The sequence below is a fragment of the Notechis scutatus genome, chromosome 6 (assembly GCF_049901735.1).
Source record: "Notechis scutatus isolate UNSWTSFEM ecotype Mainland chromosome 6, rNotScu1.2, whole genome shotgun sequence".
Classification (NCBI taxonomy): domain Eukaryota; kingdom Metazoa; phylum Chordata; class Lepidosauria; order Squamata; family Elapidae; genus Notechis; species Notechis scutatus.
The window spans coordinates 34,822,803-34,842,460 of record NC_142014.1 but is presented as its reverse complement, the minus strand read 5'-3'; the positions used below and the strand labels follow the sequence as shown (position 1 = coordinate 34,842,460).

Below are 19,658 nucleotides of genomic sequence, written 5' to 3'. Positions count from 1 at the left end.
ATTGTCCTAGTTGGTCTTCTCTATCATTATCTTTAGTAGAGTTGTAATAATTTGCTTTAAAAAAAAGTTTAGCATATGCTTAAGACAAAATTAAATATTTACTATATTACAAGACATACGCACCTTTATAGCATTCATCTTCAGCAACCACTCTTTCAAAAACAACAGTAACTACCTGTCGGACTGTGGCTGCTGCAGTATTATTGGTGATATTATCTTTTGTAAAGTGTAATCGAAAACAAAGAACAATTGCCTAAACAGTAAACATTAAAATATACTCATTACTCAACAGAAAAGCATTGTCATTACTCAAGAGAAACATAATAATTCTTGCAATTTATAATTTAGTGCTGTAAGGCGCTGAGTCAAATTTGTTTAATAAATAAAATAAAATGTTTTTCTGGAAATGATTCCAGAAACTATTGTTAAGGAAACATGGTATTATGTGTATAAAAGATCTTCTTCACTTTAGGAAGGCTTCCTGCTTCTTCCTCCCTTGTAACCCTACCCTTCCCCTTGGTGAAGAAAGTGCCTCAATGAAAACTTTAAAAGATGACCCTCTCCTCACCCCCTAAAACTTCACAAGTTGAACCAGATTGCTGATATCCGTGCCTCAACAGTAAAGGAAGAGTAAAGATATATGTGAAATTGGTGACTTCTGGGTTAAAACAAGAAAAGAAAAAGGGAGCCCCCATTGTGCATTGGGAAAGTTGAGGTACACAAAAAGGACAATAGAAAAGGTGAGGGGGAGGAAATGTGGGCAACTTCTGTGTGCTTTCTGCATACCCAAGTTATTAGCAGATTGTGGGCATACATGCATGCATCCATTTATACTTTTTATAAAAAGGACACAAGCTGGCACTAAACAGTGGCATTTATTTTATTAGAAAATATACAATAGGAAAGGAAATATGGATTAGACCTATGGGAAAAAATAGCTTACAAACAGACAATAAGTAGGTTTTCTACTATAGAGCCTAATCCTAGGAAAAACATAAATTGAATAGGGCTTTAAACATATTAAAAATAAAATCCAAATGCACTCTAATTATCATTTGCTGCCTGTCTTACCTACCCCTTTCCTATGTAGATCTGAATATATCACACAGGCTGCAAAAATATGGGCAGAAATACTTGTGTGTGTGTGTGTGTGTGTGTGTTAGTGGTCATTGGGATCATTGCAACCCAGATAGTATGCCTAGCAAACATTGCTCAGATATTACATATTAAATGTGCATACAGTTCTGGAGTTAATGTGCAAAAGCTCTCAAAGGCATTGAGTTGAGAAAGTCTTATAAAGCTGTTACTTTCAGAATTACATCTGAGAGGGACTCAGAATTCAGGCAGCGTAATCGAAATGGAATTTCAGATTTTTTAAAACTTTGCTATAATTATAACAACAACCCAGAAACCACATCTTTTACTTAAGGAAAGTAAGTAGCTAAGGCATGCTAAACATTTACAGAGTTATTGGACTGCTTTTTTCTCATATTAAAAATATTTATACAACTGATTAGTAATAGGTTCATATAAGATTTTCAAGAATAGAAAGAGAAAGATGTGAAACCTTTTAAATAAGATTGCAGCAGTAATGTAAAAATCTATAATGGTATGTAATTTTCCTGTTGATTTCCCTTGCTGTGATTGTATACAAAAGCATGGCTACAGAAATTCAGAGAATGAGTCATCCTGATACAAATACAATTAGTTGATGTCATTTTGTCATTAATTAATTCTGAAGAGCACAAAATGATTACCTTAGAAAGCACTTCATCGTGGACAACAGTATTGGTTGTTAGTAATACAAGAACAGTTTGAAGCAGCTTAAGTTCCTCAAGGCTATTTTCCATAAGTTGCCAAAGCATATTAATAACATTTCCAGCAGCAACCTTGGAAGAAATTGAGACATATAATTACTGTACATGCCTAGACACAGAGCTAGGGCTCACTCTTTAAATTGGTATTGGTTTTTAAATCTCTAGAGCAGGGGCGTCAAACTGGATTTCTTCAAGGCCCAGATCAGCACTGTAGTTCTCCCCAGGCTGGTGGCAGGGCATGTGTGTATGGGGAGATGGAACGGATACTTCCTGTACCACCCTGCCAGCCAAAACAGGGCACGGGGGCTGTGTGCAACCCCGGGCCCTGCTTTTGGCCTGGACTGCGTCCAGCAACACTTTGCCAGCAAAAATGGGCACTGAGGGGGCTCATTTTTAGCTTCCATGGCCTCCTGCAGCACTCTCCCAGTCAAAAGCGGTGCACGCTGAGGCCCTGTGAGGTCTCCAAGTGGCCCATTTTTGGTAGGGAGAGCACTGCTGGAGGTTGGGGAGGCCGAAAACAGGCCATGCAGGGGCCTCAGAGGGCCCACCACGGCCTATTTTGGCTGGCAGAGGCACCATGAGTTGGTCCTTTGATATTTCCAGGCCGGCTAAGGGGCCAGATTTAAGCACCCCTTGAGTTTGACACCCCTGCTCTAGAATGATAGTGAAAGTATTTTGCTTCCTATTTTTATTTTTAATATTTTCATATGTATTAAAAATAATGTTAGGTGAGGTTTCTACAGATGGTCCTTGCTAATGACCACTTGTTTAGCTACCATTCAAACTTAGAATAGCACTGAATGAGTAGTAGTTATGATAGATCCTCACACTTACAGCCACTTCAACATCCCTTGATCATATGACTGTTATTTGCAATCTTCCTTGCTAGCTTCAATGCAGAAGCCGGCATGAAATTATAGTCACATGAGGACCTTGCTTAATGATTCACATAGTCCTTACTCAACAACAACAACTGGGACTGCCATCACTAAACAATGCAGTCATATGGTTGTTTTTTTGCTTATAAGTATGTGGCTCAATGATGGAGTTTCCAGATCTAATTAGAATCATTAAGTTAATTGCTAAGGAAATAAAATACAGTAGGCTTAATCTTGAATACATATTATAATATTATGAGCTGTGGTGGTGCAGTGATTAGAATGCAGTACTGCAGGCTACTTCTGCTGACTACCAGCTGCCTACAGTTTGGCAGTTTGATTCTCAAGGTTGACTCAGCCTTTCATCCTACTGAGGTTGGTAAAATGAGGACCCTGTTCGTTGGGGGCAACATGCTGACTCTGTAAACTGCTTGGAGAGGGCTGTAAAGCACTGTGAAGTGGTATATAAGTCTAAGTGCTATTGCTATAATAGATTTGTTCCCCAAAGTATGAATATAAGTTAAAGACAGAATTCAAAACTTGCATATCTTTTCCTACTTTTTTTAATGGCTTCTGTTATATTAGCTGTTATATTAGCATCAGTAATAGCTTCAATCAGTATATAGATAAAACATGCAGCCTAGTACAATTTCTTATATTTCCTATCATGCAGCTCACACCAGCAGATACAGTTGTACTGTCCAATTTTAATTTCAAAACAAACTCATCTATCTCATAAGAAAAGAAAGCTGGCTTCTCACAACTAAATAATACATGTGCTTTAGAAGACTTTATCTACCTAAATTAAGCTTAATTATATTAATTATATTAGTATACATTAATTCTCATAATGCTATATTTCTGAAACTGAAAGGCCAAGTGTCTAGAGAAAAGGTATTCCCAATATTCTGTATTAGTATTACACTGGTCCCTCAGTTTTCTACTATGCAAATCTGAAATTTTCATAATTAATTCCTTAAAGATGAATAATACCATGAAATATTTCCACTGAATAAAACCAGTTTGGTTACCTTAACCTTACCTCTGAAACAACTTCATGAGACATGAGCCTCTGGATAGCAGCTAGACACAGCTGAGTGATCTTTGGTTCTTTTGTTCCACAGCCCATTAGAAAAGGCTGAACCACTTCTGAGCTATTCTCTTTCAAAGCTTTGAAATTGAGAGAGAAAACACAAGAAGGGAAATTAAAAATAAAATAAAATCAGGAATACTAACAATATATTTATGATAACAACTTATATTTGATAACATATTTAGACTAGTACATATTTAATTTATGCTATAATTAAGCACCCTCCAATAACTAAATTAAAGTAAATAATAGTAGAAAAACAGTAATAAATCAACACCTGTAATGAAGCTGCATATATAACCCAGATATTAAATTATTTTAAGGTATCTTCCTGTACCTCAAATGAGAAATATCATATTGCTATACAGCTGTCCTCAAGACTACTTTTTCTTACCCATTAATGGATGTTAAAAATTGTGAAAGCAGAAAAAAGTTACAACTGAAATATATTTTTATACATGATTTTACATAATTCTTCAAGTTAAGTAACATGTATGTATGTATGTATGTATGTATGTATGTGTGTGTGTGTGTGTGTGTGTGTGTGTGTGTGTGTTTGTGTATATCCATCCATCTATCCATCATATTGGTTTTGTTACCAAGGAATATTCTGACATTAGCTTCTAGTACAATGTACAATAAATAATTTTATTGCTAGTAGCATTATCATTTTATTTTTGAAAATAATCATATTTAAAAAGTTCTTATTTTTTAGTTTTAGAACAATAAATAAAATAAAAGATCTGGTTTATTAGATAACTGGCAATAGTCCACTTGATAAAAATGGTTAATTTATTATGAAAATAGAATTATCTTTGCTGAAAATGCAGCATTTCTAGAAATATATTAGGGTTATAGTATTACTAATATGATGATGACTCAATTCAAAATTAAACAAAATGTGAATGAATAAAATAAAATCTTGTAGAAAAAATAATTTGTTCTCAAATAATCTTTCTAAAAAAACTTGATATGTATATCATATATATGTTTTCAAATACGTAGCTTACACCTGCTATTTCAATTCGTCCATTAAAACATACCTTCAATCTCAAGTAAAGGTTATCATAACCAACCAGTGCCAATTTTCATTTAAACTTTGCCTTCCAAAGTACATTAAAAATAATTTCATTAGTGCTAAATTACAGCCGATTATTTTTAATGCTGATAGGCAAACATGCAGAACACTTGGATTAAAGTGTCATACAGTAAGTAAGTATTGGCATTCCAGGTGAATTTATTCTTTGAACATATTTTTTCCCATATTAAAAAAACAATTTCTGTTTTTTGAAACTTGTTTATGTTATATATCTCTTTTGATGAGCTGTAATGTAAGTACTGTTTCAACATTTTATGCTTATTAGCTCAAGATATAGTAATAGAGATTGGTATGTGGAAGTGGAAGAGCGTGTAGAGGGAAAGGCAAGAAAGAGACAAACTTTGAGGCTGGAATTTGTTGAAGAAACAGAAAGGTGAAGAACTGATAAACCAAGAGCTGGTAGAGTGGAATGGTCGGAAAGTGACAGTTGGAAGATAATGGACACTGCAAATGGAGCTGAGCCGGGCGTCTTAGAATGAGGAGGAGTGCTGGAGGAGTAATACCTCCTTAAGATTTTTTGGTCCAGCTGGCCTGGCTGGTAGCACCTTGTAAGGACCCCTTTCCAATGTTCCAGGAGAAGATGGTCAACAGTTTTGAAGGTGGAAGAGGGCTTTATGCCCCAATGGCAGATAAAACGGTAGAACCATCTTCTAGAAGGGAAACTCTGATTTCAAACCTCCACTGCCTTCCAATCTATTACTGGAAAAGGCTTCAGAAGTCAACCTTGAGGCAAAATCCAGAGCTGGTTCCGGAAGCAGTTTGTGACTGTGTACAATCACATTCTGGTAACTTTCTGTTTGGGTAACAGTTTTATCCTCCATATTAAATCACCCTGGCCTCATGCTCTGGAGAGGACACTCCAGCTTTGCATAAAGCATTGAAACAACATGGGAAGTGACAGTTATCGGTTTCATAGCACAATACCATAGTCTCTTGAGACTGAAGGATGCCAATTCATTCCTTAAGTAATAGACCAGCATAGACCCGTGTAATAACAACAATAAATACAAAGATCTACAAATAGATATAGAATGACTGTGGCAAAGGTAAGCAAGGATAGCAGCAATAGTAATAGGTGCCTTGTATGCAATCCAAGGGTGGGATTTACCGGTTCAGACTGGTTCAGGTGAACTGGATGTTAAATTTGCATCTGGTTCGCTGAACCGGTATTTGAATCGACTGGCTGGCCCTGCCCACCCCTCCCCTCCCAGAAGTCTCCACATGGCCCATTTTCGATGTAGTTAAGTGCAGGGTCTGCACGGAGGCTCTGTGAGGGGGAAAAACAAGCCTTCCAAAACTACTGGAAGTCCAGAAACGGGCCTGTTTCCAGCTTCCAGAAAGTCTATAGAGCCCAGGGAAGACCATTTTCGTCCTCCCAGAGACCCAAGGGAAGCCTCTGGACCTTTGGGAAGGCGAAAAACGGCCCTCCCAGAAGTACCGGAAGTCCGGAAACGGGCCTGTTTCTGGCTTCCGGAGGGCCTCCAGAGCCCGGTGGAGGCCGTTTTCACCCTCCCAGAGACCTGAGGGAAGGCTCTGGACCCTTGGGAAGGTGAAAAACGGCCCTATCTGAAGTTGTGAAACGGGCCTGTTTCCAGCTTCCAGAGTGCCTCCAGAGCCCGGGGAAGGCCATTTTTGCCCTCCCATAGGCCCAAAGGAGGCCTCCGGAACCTTGGGAAGGCGAAAAAAGGCTCTACCAGAAGTACCAGGAGGCCACGCCCACCGTGGCCACACCCACCCAGCAACTGGGCAGTGAACCAATTGCTAGGATTTTTGAATCCCACTACTGGTGCAATCCCAAAACAACTAGAGCACTACTTGAACACCAGTGGCATTGACAAATTTGCCATCTGTCAATTGCAAAAGGCGGCTTTACTTGGAACAGCTTCCACTTTGAGACGATATCTGTAACACCATCAAACATCCATATCTGCTTATCCCAAGTCCTTAGACAAAAATGCCAAGCCCAGTCTGAACATTTGGTTGACTGTATGATGATCAATAATAATAATACAATAGAATTCCCTTTAACTCTCAATGATTCATTATATTAAAGTTACGTTATCTATTTACATAAAGCACTCATTCTATTTAAAAACCTACTAAATCTATGTAGTATCAAAGATAAGGGTTTTTTTGTATTAGTGTAATAGTTTACTAGTTTTGGCTAAAAATCACTCCAGCAAGCTGTATTTTAGCTTCAACTGAATTAAAAAATTAAAACTGTTACTTCCAAATTCTAAAAATAACGACACTTAATTTCACATCAAACATAACAGATTCAACTCATATAACTTTTTAATAAAACCAATGCTTTTATTTATTTTGTATGAAAATAATTACCTGCTAGGATGTCAGTGTGTCGTGCTGCTATTGTTTTAACTTTTATTATTCCTGACTCAGCAGCCTGTGAAAAAATAATTAAGAAATCAGTTTATTTTACACTTTATATAAGTAATTATTTGTTTAACGGCACCTTAAAATGTTATTTTATTGTTGCATAAATTGCAACTATAAAGTGTATACATACTCATAGCCTAGTTAAATTTTACTTAAATTAGGTGTATTGTACATATTATATGCAGTTTCTCACTAATCATGGAAATATGTCTCATCTGATTTTTTTTTTTTTTTGGAAAGTACGTGAATTGTTTGAAAAAAATGTTCCAAGCAAAAAAATCCTTGTTTATATTTTCTGTTTAAACAAATTCCATATCAAACAATTTTTTAAAAAATTAAATCACATAAGTTTAACATGCAGTTTAGTTCATAAAGGCAAGCAGTGGGAGAGTTTACATGCATGCACAACTTAGGTTAAGAGTCTCAACTGGCCAGGATAAAGAACTGGATAATTTTAAAGAACAAGAGGCTATCAGACATTGTACTGAGATTTGGAGAGATACTTATTTATAATATGACAAAGCTAAAGCGAATGCAGATTTTAAGGATCATTTTGTTAGGAGTGTCATCCTAAGAGTTTGGAATAAATATAAAACAAGGCTCTTTCCTACATTTTTGGTTATCACCCAAGAAGGTTTTTTTTTAAAGTACAGCAATGTGTCAACTGTCCCATTCCTTTAGCTAGCAAAGAAAGGCTGTTGGGCCATTGTTTAACCAAGAGTACACTTTTTAAATAGATACAGAAGAAAAGAAAAGTCAACTCTGATATTTTCGCGCATAAAAAGCATATTTAACTTTTCCCTTGGCCTGCCCATAGTTGTTATTCACTGTCGAATCATTTGCATTCTTTTTTGTCTGAAGAACAGAGTTTTCATTCTGGCAGACATTCCCAGGAAATAACCTTGGGAAGCTGGCATTCTTTTACCACCCCCACCCCCACTACTTTCCCACTGTTGCTAAATGTCTGTCTCCGAGTGGAAGTTGCAGAGCAAGCTGATTTGCAGCCATGACATGCCGCCAGGGGTGGGATTCTACCAGTTCGCACCTATTCGCTAGAAGCGGTTGTTAACATTCTAAGCAGTTTGGAGAACCGGTTGTTAGAAGAAATTACTGGCCTAATCCTGTAAGGAAGGCAGCAAGGAAACTTCTGGTGTTGCTTACAGAAACTGCCTCTCCGTTAACCCTTATTACATTCTTGGCAGGACTAGACTTCCTGACTCAGGAACGTCTCTGGAGTTTTTTCCCCCTCCTTTGCTGGTACTTTGCTTGTGTGGAGTGACCATTCAAAGTTACAATGGCACTGAAAAAAGTGACTTATGACCATTTTTTCACACTTACGACTGTTGCAGCATCCCCACAGTCATGAGAGGCCAGGGGAGGAGATGTGTGCCTCAATGTGAGTGATATTGAGTTGGCCATGCCCAGCCAATAACATGATCACCAAGCCACATCCACCCAGTCACATGATCACCTAAGCCAAGCCCAGCACCTAAGCCACACCCACAGAACCGGTTGTTAAAAATTTGAATCCCATCCCTGCATGCTGCCCTTACAAAAAGGACTAGTCCTGAAATATAACAAACAGACATACATCATTAATAACATGACAATACCACTACTGTACAAAAATCACCTTGGCTTGTCTGGATACTGGGCATAGAATGTCCAGGTGAGTCTAGGACAAGGGTGTTAAACGTAAGGCCTGGGGGCCGGATCTGGCCCATGAGGTACTTAGATCTGTCCCATGGGGCCACCCTGGAAACAGTGAAGGACTAGCCTATGGTGCCTCTGCCAGCAAAAACGGAGTTCAGGAGGGCCACATGCAGTACTCATGAACTCTGTTTTTGCTGGCAGAGTGTTGCAGGAGGCCGTTGCAGCTGAAAACAGAGCTCGGGAGCCTGTTTTTGCTGGCAGAGCACTCGGGCCACAACAAGCGCCTCTGACACGAGTGATGTCGAGCTGGTCATGCCCACCCTGGCCATGCCCACCCCAACCCCCCGAAGTAAAAAATAACCCTGATGTGGCCCTCAATGAAATCGAGTTTGACACCTCTGGTCTAGGGACACGGGCATTTGTCGCTTCTACCTATTCTGCCTCTGCCTGTGCCTTTGTATAAGATTAAATACTGTAACTATGTAATACTATGGAACCGAGACTCAAGGATGTCTTTCACCTCAAAATGTTTCTCTCCCTCTATCCAAATGGGGAGATGGTTTAGTGTCAGGTTGCAAATGCGAACTACGAACAGCTTCAGTAAACTACAATGGAATACTGAATGGATGAACCTAAAATTCTTTGGTAACTTTAACTCTACTGTCACTGGATTTATGATCCAGATGATGGGAAAAAGTCCCAAGTACTTGGGACCCAACTTCTTGAAGGATTGCTTTGACTGCAAAATCTTGGTGGAAAGGTGCACCTTATGCCCTATTCTCCTTTTGAAGCACTCTTTTCCTGTCAGCTTTAAGGGCTGTCTTGGCATGGATTTGTGGCCCCCTTAGTTTTTAAAAAGTTTGCGATGGGCAGGATGATTTGAGCAAATGCAGGGATAAATTACCAGTAAAAGTTGGCAAAGCCAACTCTGCAATTCATCACCCAAGGTGCTTCACAATCTAAGATTACGTGCACCTTTCCAGCATCCATCTCTATGCTGTCCTGCGAAATTCAGTATCCTGGATAATCCAGTTTTGTTTTATGAAAGTCATATTTGGACAGTTTTAAATAAAGCTGGGCTTTTCAAATTCTTTTCAAATTCTGACTAATTTCACATGTTCTTCAATTGTTTTGGTATAAATCAAAATATACCAAATCTCTTTGTACAAATGCTTGTGTAGGACCTCATTTATCAATTCCTCTTCATTGGATGGTGGGGTAACCTCTATGACCTCTACTCCTTTACGAACACCTTTTTTTGGTTTTGGTTTTTCTTTGTTTGGTTGTCCCCAGGACTGGTGCGAGACACTTGGCTACTCTCTGCCCTTCCTTGCTGTAGCGGAAATATTTGGTAGGGCCTTAGCATATTTTGCCTATCTTGGCAGGGGCTGTACATCTTCTTCTTCCTCTCAGGTGGATGGTGGCCTCAGGTCTTTCATTCCTCATGCCTATGAAACTCATTCAGATCGATTTCCACTTCACTGATCAGATGCTACCACACTTATAGGGTTTGCAACATTCCCCGGGATAGGCTGGTGTAGTACACCTCTTTTCTCAACCCTTCTTGGAAATGGGCGATCAATACACATTCAGGCCAGTTTCCTAGGTAGCTGCCCAGATGGCAGAAGTCTTGAATGTACTCTGTTACTGGCTGCTTCCCGTTTAATGGCCTAGATGCAGGTTTCTGCATTGAGGTTGATTAACTCTGGGGTTTCCTCATCATGTAGTGACATCAGTCGTTCTGAAGCATATTCCTCCAGGTTGACAGCAACAGCATCAACATGGGCTACACCAGGGATCCCCAACCTTTTCGGCGCCGCGGCCCGGTTCCGGCGTCAGCTGGCGCCGCGGCCCGGTTCCGGCGTCAGCTGGCGCCGCCATCTTTTTGACGAAAAATTGCTTTTTTACAAAAAGATGGCGGCGCCAGCAACCAGCGACCGGTAAGGCTTGTTCCGGCCCGGTGCCGGTCCGCGGACCGGCGGTTGGGGACCCCTGGGCTACACTATCTGGATATAACGCTCTGTAGCGCTGTATGTGATGCCAAGCCTAGGCTAAGAAATGAGCTTCAGCCACTCATCAAAATGAGCTGCAAAGAGAGATAGCTGGTGGTCTTCACGAACCAGGTTAAATCCCAGAGCCAGGGGCCCACAAGCCGCCTGCACTACCAGGGCTGCTGAATGAGCTTCTGGTGGATGAGTAGCAGTAGCAGGAGCCATTGCAGGGGTGGTGATGGGTTTCAGTACTGGGCAGTGTCTCCTGGTGTCACCAGGGTGCGAACTTCCATTCTCTCAAACTTCTCCTCAATAGTTCCACAGCTGAGCTTGGGGTGATGGCCTGGAACTTCCACTCTGTGGGGTCATCTCATTCTGCTGCCTGTTGAGCCCTGACTGTGTTAGGAAAAATACACCCGGTATTTCATAGTAGCCTATTAAAACCCGCGGTCATAGGAGGCCAAACCCCTTATGAGGTGCTGTGAATCCTCGATTCGAAGTGGCACAGGAGACAACTCCAATATTTAATCAAGTGGAAGGGCTACCCCTGATCAGAGGCATCATGGGTAAAGAGTAGGAACGTCCAAGCTAATCGCCTTGTAGCAAGGTTTCATGCAGAAAATCCAACCAAACCTGGGGTGTGTGTGAGCATAAGCTTCCATATCTACAATCAAATTGATTGTGTGTGTGTTGTACAGATCACTTTCAAGAAGTGAGGGGAGCCAAATGTCAACTCATAAAACATTTTGTATACACATTTTATAGTTGACAACAGAAAGAAGGGGGGAGTTTCGAAGAGCAGGCAGCAGTGTGGAATCGAAAGTACTGTACATTCCATTCATATTTTCTTCAAAGACTGATTAGATGATTGAAGCTTCTGCTGCGCAAAAATCTAATTGGAGAGCATGATTGATGACTCTTGGCTATGGATGTTTTTCATTGGATGATACACCCAGAGGGGTGGGGGGAAAAGCAGGATCAAGGGTAAAAGTGAATTACATATCTCAGAGTTGGTTACGCCCAGGTTAATGCTGAACGTAGAATGTTAACTTCAAATAAATCCTTTTTAGTTTTGGGAGTGTGGCTCAAGGCTCATGATTTAATTGAAGTAACTGCCAGAATCCTGACACCACTGAAGCCAAGGTTACCACCTGCCGTTGCAAAGTATTTGGTGATAAACCACTGTCTAGACCGTCTTGCAGAAAGTCCAGAATATCTGCCACTGACACCGAGGTGGGTTTAATCTGTCGCCTTGAACACCAATCACAGAAATTCTTCCACGTAGGATCATAAATCCTAGCAGTGAAAGGCCATCTGGCTGCCTGAATTGTCTATATGACCTGACATCTATACGAAACCTGCCTGAACACACCAGTGCCAGAGGACCTGCTCCGATGTGAAGCCCCCTGTCTACCAGCCTGACCAGCTTACCTATCGGAGAACCACAGACATGCCAACTAGAAACCCCACATGAACTGTGCTTGAAAGTTTGAACAACTGGGATGCAGGCGCACAACTGGTTGACTGTAGCCCTGCATAATTATTTTAAATAGTATGCTCTGCAGGCTAGGGTCTTCTAATGGAATGGACCGTATCCTCTGATTGTATGAGCCGCAATAAGGACTCCAGTCCCCTCTCGCAGCCTGTTAAGGGGCTACTGAGCTGCCTCAGGGGCTTCTGTCACTTGTTCCGATGATGTTTTGTCCTCCTCTTGTAAAGAAATCGAATGGAAGAATCCAGGGAGTAAGAAAAGTCTCTAAAGAACTGAGACTGAGTTGAAGAATGGGGACAGTTACTAGGGAGGCGTGTCCTCAGAATTCAACTCATTCTGAAGAGCACATGACATGAGACTACCCACTCTGGATTCTCCTGTCAACTCAGTGGAGAATTTGGATTTTTAACAATCCCAATTCATTAAGCATAATCACCCAGTGGCAAAATCAATAGATATTTTTGAATATTTTCTCAGAGGTACTTTGCATATAAAAGAAAACTGTAGAATTTATAGTGTGAGCTGCACAGAGTTGGAGCTGGGTGGCATTGAAATGAAATGAAATTGTACTAAGTAGTCTAACTATGGAGATAGTCCATTTGCTATTACTATTATATAAATAATAAAAATTGTCCTTAAATTAATTTCTGCTGGCAGTTCACAAAAAACTCTTGGCAAATTCCTTGAGACCCATCTTCTCCTCTCCCCTGAACATTCATCTTTAAAAGGAAACAACAGATCAGATTGGAATAACCTCTAAATGAAGTTATTTCCAGAAAATTAATGTTTCTGTAGGAAAAGGAGGACAAAGAAAATAGATGTAGTCCTTTTCAAGAAACACCTGAAAAATTTAAGAAAACTTATTTTAAGATGATTTGTAAAATGAACTATTGAATGAGCTGTCCATATTTTTAATATTAACTTTATTAAAGATTATAACAGTAAAAACCAAACAAACTGAAAAAGATAGAATAAAAGGAGAAAGTGAAGAAAAAGAAAAAAAGAAAAAAGTAAAACATATAAAAATGATGCCTACATTCCTCACAACAAGTAAACAATTTAATAACTTATCACTTTCACTTAAAATACAATACTGGTAATTGACTTCTTTTTTCTTATCTTATCTGTAAACAAATCCGTAAAACATTGCCATTTCAGGCCTGATGTTAGCAAAATCCATTAGTAGAGATAATATCTATTTTAATTTTGACCAAATAATCCAATTTATATATATTTTCTTTTTAACAATATTAATCTTTAATGCATTCAAATAATGTCATAGGACTTTATTTCTTTTCATTTTTTCTTTGTTCTTTCTCACAAGATTCTTCAAAACTATAATAAGCTTCTTTTGTAAATTTGTAACTCCAATATAGTTAATTTATCCAACTCATTCTCTTACTTCCCCCCCCCCCCCCCCCCCCCCCCCCCCCCCCCCCCCCCCCCCCCCCCCCCCCCCCCCCCCCCCCCCCCCCCCCCCCCCCCCCCCCCCCCTATTTTTTTTTTTTAATGATTAAAACATGCCAGTTTCTTTTCTCTGTTCAGTGTTACAACTTTTTCTATGTCATTCTATTAGTCTGTCATTTGTAAATCCACTTTCAACTCACTTTCAATCTTATCAGATAGAACTTTTGCTGTTCTGTAACATACTTTAGAGATAGTCTAGCCATAGAAGCAGATACTATTAAAATCAACTTCTGGGTCCATGTTCAAAAATATTCTTCAATATGCCCGTTAGAATATCTTGCCTCATTCTGCAATTGTAAGTCGAGTTTAAATGTTTTCTTTGATTATAAAATTTAGTTCCCTGTAGTATTCAAGGTCAAGACTTAATTGTTTTGCTTCTTTCAAACCCTAATGCTTTTCAACTTGCCAATGAACTGGGGGGAGGGGAAGGGGGAAATAGAATGCCGAGAATGTGTGCAGATATGCAGAGATGTGACAGCATGGAAACCATCAAGGTCACCACTGCAGGTGCTTGAGAAAGAGATGTACTGTTCCCATAACAAAAGAACATCTGATAATTGGACAATGTGATCAGTCAGGGGTGGGGAGAAGAGGAAGCTATTGCTTAACTAGGCAAGCAATTACATGGGAAAACCAGAGCTGGATTTGTTTTTCAGTACCAACATGGTATATCCAATAAAGTTTTACTTTTGGGAATTCAAATTTCCTGAGAGTGTTTCCTTGTTTTGGGTTCACTAGTTGGACATCCAATTTTTAAAATCTTATTTTTTTTTTAAAAAAAAAAATCAAAACAAAAGCATTTTCCCATAGGAAGGATTCTTTATAATTAATTCCAAAATCTTATTTCAAATTTATCTGGACCTTTAGTCCACTTATTACTTTCTAAAATCAAATTTTTAATTATTTATAAATTTTGCTATTTATTGCATTTAAAAAAAATTCTTAAACTTGTAGTTAAAAGTTATTTCGCTAAGGATTGAAGGAAATTCATGCAGTGCTGTAAAGCTTATTAACCCAAAGATTCCTAATAGTTGAAAAACAGCTTACAAGCAATTTCCAAAAGTGATCAGAAAAGGAAGTATGCAAATTTAGTATCCTTTCAAAGATGCCAATCACAATTTGAAGAAGGTGGTTATTCCTTTACAAACATCTCTGAATATTTTTCCCAAGATGATTGTCACACAAATGTAGAGAATATATATGTATTCCCAATAATATATCTATATCATGTATGTGTTTGTGAACAAAGTAAAAATAATGTTTTTGAGAAATGCTGAGAATTGAGAAGAGTTAGATGGAAAACAGTAAAAGATTTGATAACCCTTTATGTATACAGTTGTTATACAAAACCAACAAGACTAATTCCATACTGCTTTGAGTGTGACAATGGAACAATGCCTCAAGCCATGGAAATCCAGAGGTTCCATTAGGCAGTATAATAGCAGGCATGGGTTCCATTCCTGTTGGCACTGGGTGGAACTAGCTGAAGTAAGGAGTCTGAGAGTGAGTTGATATTGTTGAACAAGTGTTCAGAAACTGAGGAAATTAAAAAAATGTCTGCTTGACAGAAACGTCTTTTATTGCAGGTTTAACACTTAAAAAATCCCTGGACATGCCCATAGCGCTTTAAGCAAATTGTTGAATATAAAAATGTGCACTCTATTACATCTCCTTATAGAGTGGCTTCACAGTTGGGCTGTCAGGCTGTCAACTTAAAAAAACAACCATATCTTATTTGCATGTTTATCTTTGCAGATTATCTAATGTACAAAGTGTCAGTGTGCAAATATGCTTTAGAAAAAATCTCAAGTCTTCAGTCAGATAAATACATTTTTGCTATTCTTATATTACTCAAAGGCTCTACTATTGAAATAAATAATAGTTATTGCTTCTTTGCTGAAATGTGTCTATTTGCCTTAGCCAAGTCATGTGCAAAAATACAATTTATTTAGTTGTTTATTTTATTTAATTTATATCTCCTCCCATTTCACTTTTATGTGATTCCAGGTGAGTAAAATATAGAATACACAACTGTAAAATAAAAATAAAACACATAGCAGCCAAACATTATTTATGTGAGCTATTCCCAGGCTTAGGCACAAGAGAAAGTTTTCAAGATTTTATAGAAGTCTAACATTAACAAGGCAATCTAATCTCAGGAGTGATGATATTTCATAGGACAGTTGCCATGGCAGAAAAGGTTCTCCTTCTGAGAACCACCCGCCAACACTCCCTTACCAAAGGTATCCAAAGCAGGCTCTTCCTGCCAGATTGGGTAGAATTGGCAGAAACAATTAGTAGGGAACTCTTTATCATATAACATAGTAATTTCCTTGGCTAATATTACTGAATGATAAAATATCAGTCTGCGTAGACGAGGGGTGTGAAATTTGATTTCATTGAGGGCCGCATCAGGGTTGTGCTTGACCTTGGGGGGACCAGGGGAGGACCATCTTGACATCACTTGTGTCGGGGTGCCTGTGGCGGCCCAAGTGCTCTTCCAGCAAAAACGGGTTCCCAAGCTTTATTTTTGGCTGCAATGGCCTCCTGCAACCCTCTGCCAGTGAAAACGGAGCTCAGGGGATGGATGTGTGGCCCTTCCAAGCTCCGTTTTTGCTGGCAGAGGAACCCCGAGCTGGTCCTTCGCTGTTTCCAGGTCAATCCTGCAGGCCAGATCTAAGCACCCCGCAGGTCGGATCCAGCTCATGGGCCTTGAGTTTGACACCCCTGGAGCAGACAATACCTCACACATTTTTGTGGTTCCAGGATGGAAATTGAGGAACCAAGGGTTGTTTTAAATCTTGTTTAGAGGACTCTTACAACAAATGTACACTTCTTTTGCTTAGTAATGTTGTGTCGCCGGCAGCAGGTACGGACGGCTGAGGTCTCGGAGAATGAAGACTCAGATGAGGGGCCTGCGTGTGATGCAGGGATGGGGCCAGGACTATCAGAGCGAGGAATGCAGCCTTCAGAGATTGTGGAGGCTGGCAGCAGTGATGCAGAGGACCCCGAGGAGCCTGTGCCCAGGTCGCGCGCGCACAGGGCTGCTCGAAGGAAAGAGCAGCTACAGCAGCACAGGCGACTTGGGAATAAGGCTGCAAGATAATGGCCCTTCCTTTAAGGGATAAAAGCCATCCTGAGTGACCGGGATTCTTTGCAGGAAGCAAAGAAGTTCTTGCACTTCAAGCCTTGTGGACATTCGGACTATCTGGTTTGTGTTTGGAGACTTTTTGTTTTGAATAGTTCTTGGCAATTAAATCTAATGTTCTTCGCAGTCTTGAACAACCTTGGTAAGGCTCGTTCTTATCAGAGACAATAGTTTCATAGCCTTTTAACTGTGAATGAACGGAATTTGCAGAGAAGCATTAAAAGGTTTTGCTTTTACCTCTGTTTGGTGTTTGTTTCCTTGGAACAAGGTTGGGGTCAGAACAAGTAATGCTACAATACATTAGAGCTAATACTTGCCAAAGGTGGGACTTCGTTGATGGGAATTCAATGAAAAAAGAAGCTCTTTAATTACCTAAACTTTAGGCTGTAAAGTTTTAACTTCAGTGTTTAGGATCTTTAAATATGGAGACATTTAAAATCACAATACTATACAATTCGACAACGTAACTGCTGTCCTCTGGCAACTGAAGCTTTTAGATATTCTTAAAGGATAGGCCTCAACAGAGGATATCATAATAGTTTAAGCATGATGCAACCAAGGTATAAATAACAATTGCCAGATGGGGCTGATTCAGACATAGCTGCTATTCATCTAGCAATCTTTATTTATTGTACTCTATGTATGATTTCACATAAAGCATTCATATTCTGTCTCTAGATTTAAGCTCTTTTTCTCTTTGAAGCTAGAAAAGGGAATCTGGGTAATATAGCTGCTGGAATGGTGCAACAAGACTAGGACTGCATCCTAAATAAATTAAAATTCTGACAATGGCAGTATTGGCAGTATTAAAAATATTGTTAATCACATGTTGATATTATTCGATCCCTAATTGATCAATGACAACTATGTCTTAAGATTTCAGGCATGGAAGAGAATGATATGTAAATGACATATACAAACTTACCAGTAACTATTGTGGATACTGTGGATACATCTTACAAATCTGAAATCTCATCCAAGTTTGCAAATCTATCTGTGTAAGATTACTCTACTTCTGATGGCCAAGTGGGAGAGTTAATATTATGGTATATAGTGATGAGTACAACAAACACCTATTTATCTATACAGGTAGTCCTGGATTTACAACAGTTCATTTAGTGACCATTCCAAAGTTACAACAGCAGTGAAAAAAGGTGACTTATGACCATTTTCCACACTTATGAGCACTGCAACATCCCTATGATCATGATCAGAACTCAGATACTTGGCAAATGATTCATATTTTTGACAGTTGCAGTGTCCCGGGATCATGTGAACAGCTTTTGCAACCTTCTGACAAGCAAACTCAATGGGGGAGCCAGATTAACTTAACAACTGCAATGATTCACTTAACTGTGGCAAGAAAGGTTGTAAAATGGGCAAAGCTCTCTTAACAAATGTTTCACTTAGCAACATAAATTTTGGGCTCAATTGTGGTCGTAACTTGAGAACTACCTGTATATGGAAAAAAATAGTAATAGCACCGAGTATATATAAACAGAAGCCTCCTTTGATTATGACAACACTCCAATTGTCAGGTCATCTTCAAACAAGAATTTGAACTGAAAATTACCCTATAAAGAGAGCCAAATTAGGTACAATGTATTGTATATTGAGAGACTACTTTGAGTGGAAATGGGTATCGAAAAGACAACATGCAGGAGACAGAACAATATCCTACATTCAGTACATGAGAGACAGGAGATAAATTAATCTGAATAAGGCACGCAACCGACAAGACAGTGCGGGCAATGTAAAGGAAGCGATGCAATCGGACAACTGTGGCGAAGAGATCCACGCGTCTTAATCCAACTGTTTTCAGTTTACAGGGAGAAAAGGACGACACTATCGTACCCAACGACTTCGAGATAATCGCTCCAGGACGAAAGAGAAGCCAACACAATTTTACACACGCACCAAAAGAAAGCCTAATACCGTAGAGACATCCCCGCGCCAAGTCCCGCTCACCTCTTTGACGGGAGGGAATTTTTTGCGGCACTCCAGGCTCAAGGCCCGTAAGTCGCCCTGCATATTTTCCAGCAGTTTCTTCACGGCCTCAGGACTGCTGGTGCCGGCCATGGCTTTGCCGGGGGGATCAGCACAGTAGCAAAGAGAGAAGGCCCACAATGACCAGCCGGCCGAGCCAGCCTCACCCGTCTTTCGAGGGGCGTCCCCGAATCAATAAATCCAGAAGGAAAGTATTGTTGCCTCAGGAAGGCAGTCCTCCTTCTCCTCCCCCCACCCCCGTAGGGGCCGGTCCGGCCGCGTCCACGTCCACTTCAGTTCCCACAATGCCAAGCGTTGCGCACGTCAGCCCCGCTTCCGCGCGCGGGGCCTCGGGGGAAGAGGCGGAGCGGGAGTGCTGGGCGGCGACTGGACGACTCGGAGAGGTTCCTCCAAGCGACCCTCGGAGTCGCGTGGGCTCTGTGGGAATGCCGTGATTTTTGATTCCGCGGCAGGCAGAGTGTCACTTTCGGGGCTTAATTGGTGACCAGACTCAGTCCTGGCACAAATGAAATACCCAGTATTTTCTTCATCTACAGCAGGGGTGTCCAACCTTGGCAACTTTAAGACTTGTGGACTTCAACTCCCAGAATTCCTCAGCCAGCAAAGCTGGCTGAGG

The 19,658-nt window shown here is 40.0% G+C and overlaps 1 protein-coding gene across 2 annotated transcripts in view; it reads right to left on the bottom strand.

The window, feature by feature from the left end:
• The window catches only part of MON2 (MON2 regulator of endosome-to-Golgi trafficking), a 69,753-nt gene extending 50,415 nt beyond the window's left edge, over positions 1–19,338 (bottom strand). For both annotated transcript variants that reach the window (XM_026667804.2, XM_026667807.2), the window contains exons 1-5: positions 19,004–19,338; positions 7,228–7,291; positions 3,738–3,865; positions 1,758–1,889; positions 124–253 (exon numbers count right to left, since the gene is read on the bottom strand). In XM_026667804.2, the coding sequence (XP_026523589.1) occupies positions 124–253; positions 1,758–1,889; positions 3,738–3,865; positions 7,228–7,291; positions 19,004–19,114 (565 nt within the window). In that variant the 5' untranslated portion in view covers positions 19,115–19,338. The remainder of the gene's footprint in view (positions 1–123; positions 254–1,757; positions 1,890–3,737; positions 3,866–7,227; positions 7,292–19,003) is intronic.
• Between the last annotated feature and the right edge of the window lie 320 nt (positions 19,339–19,658).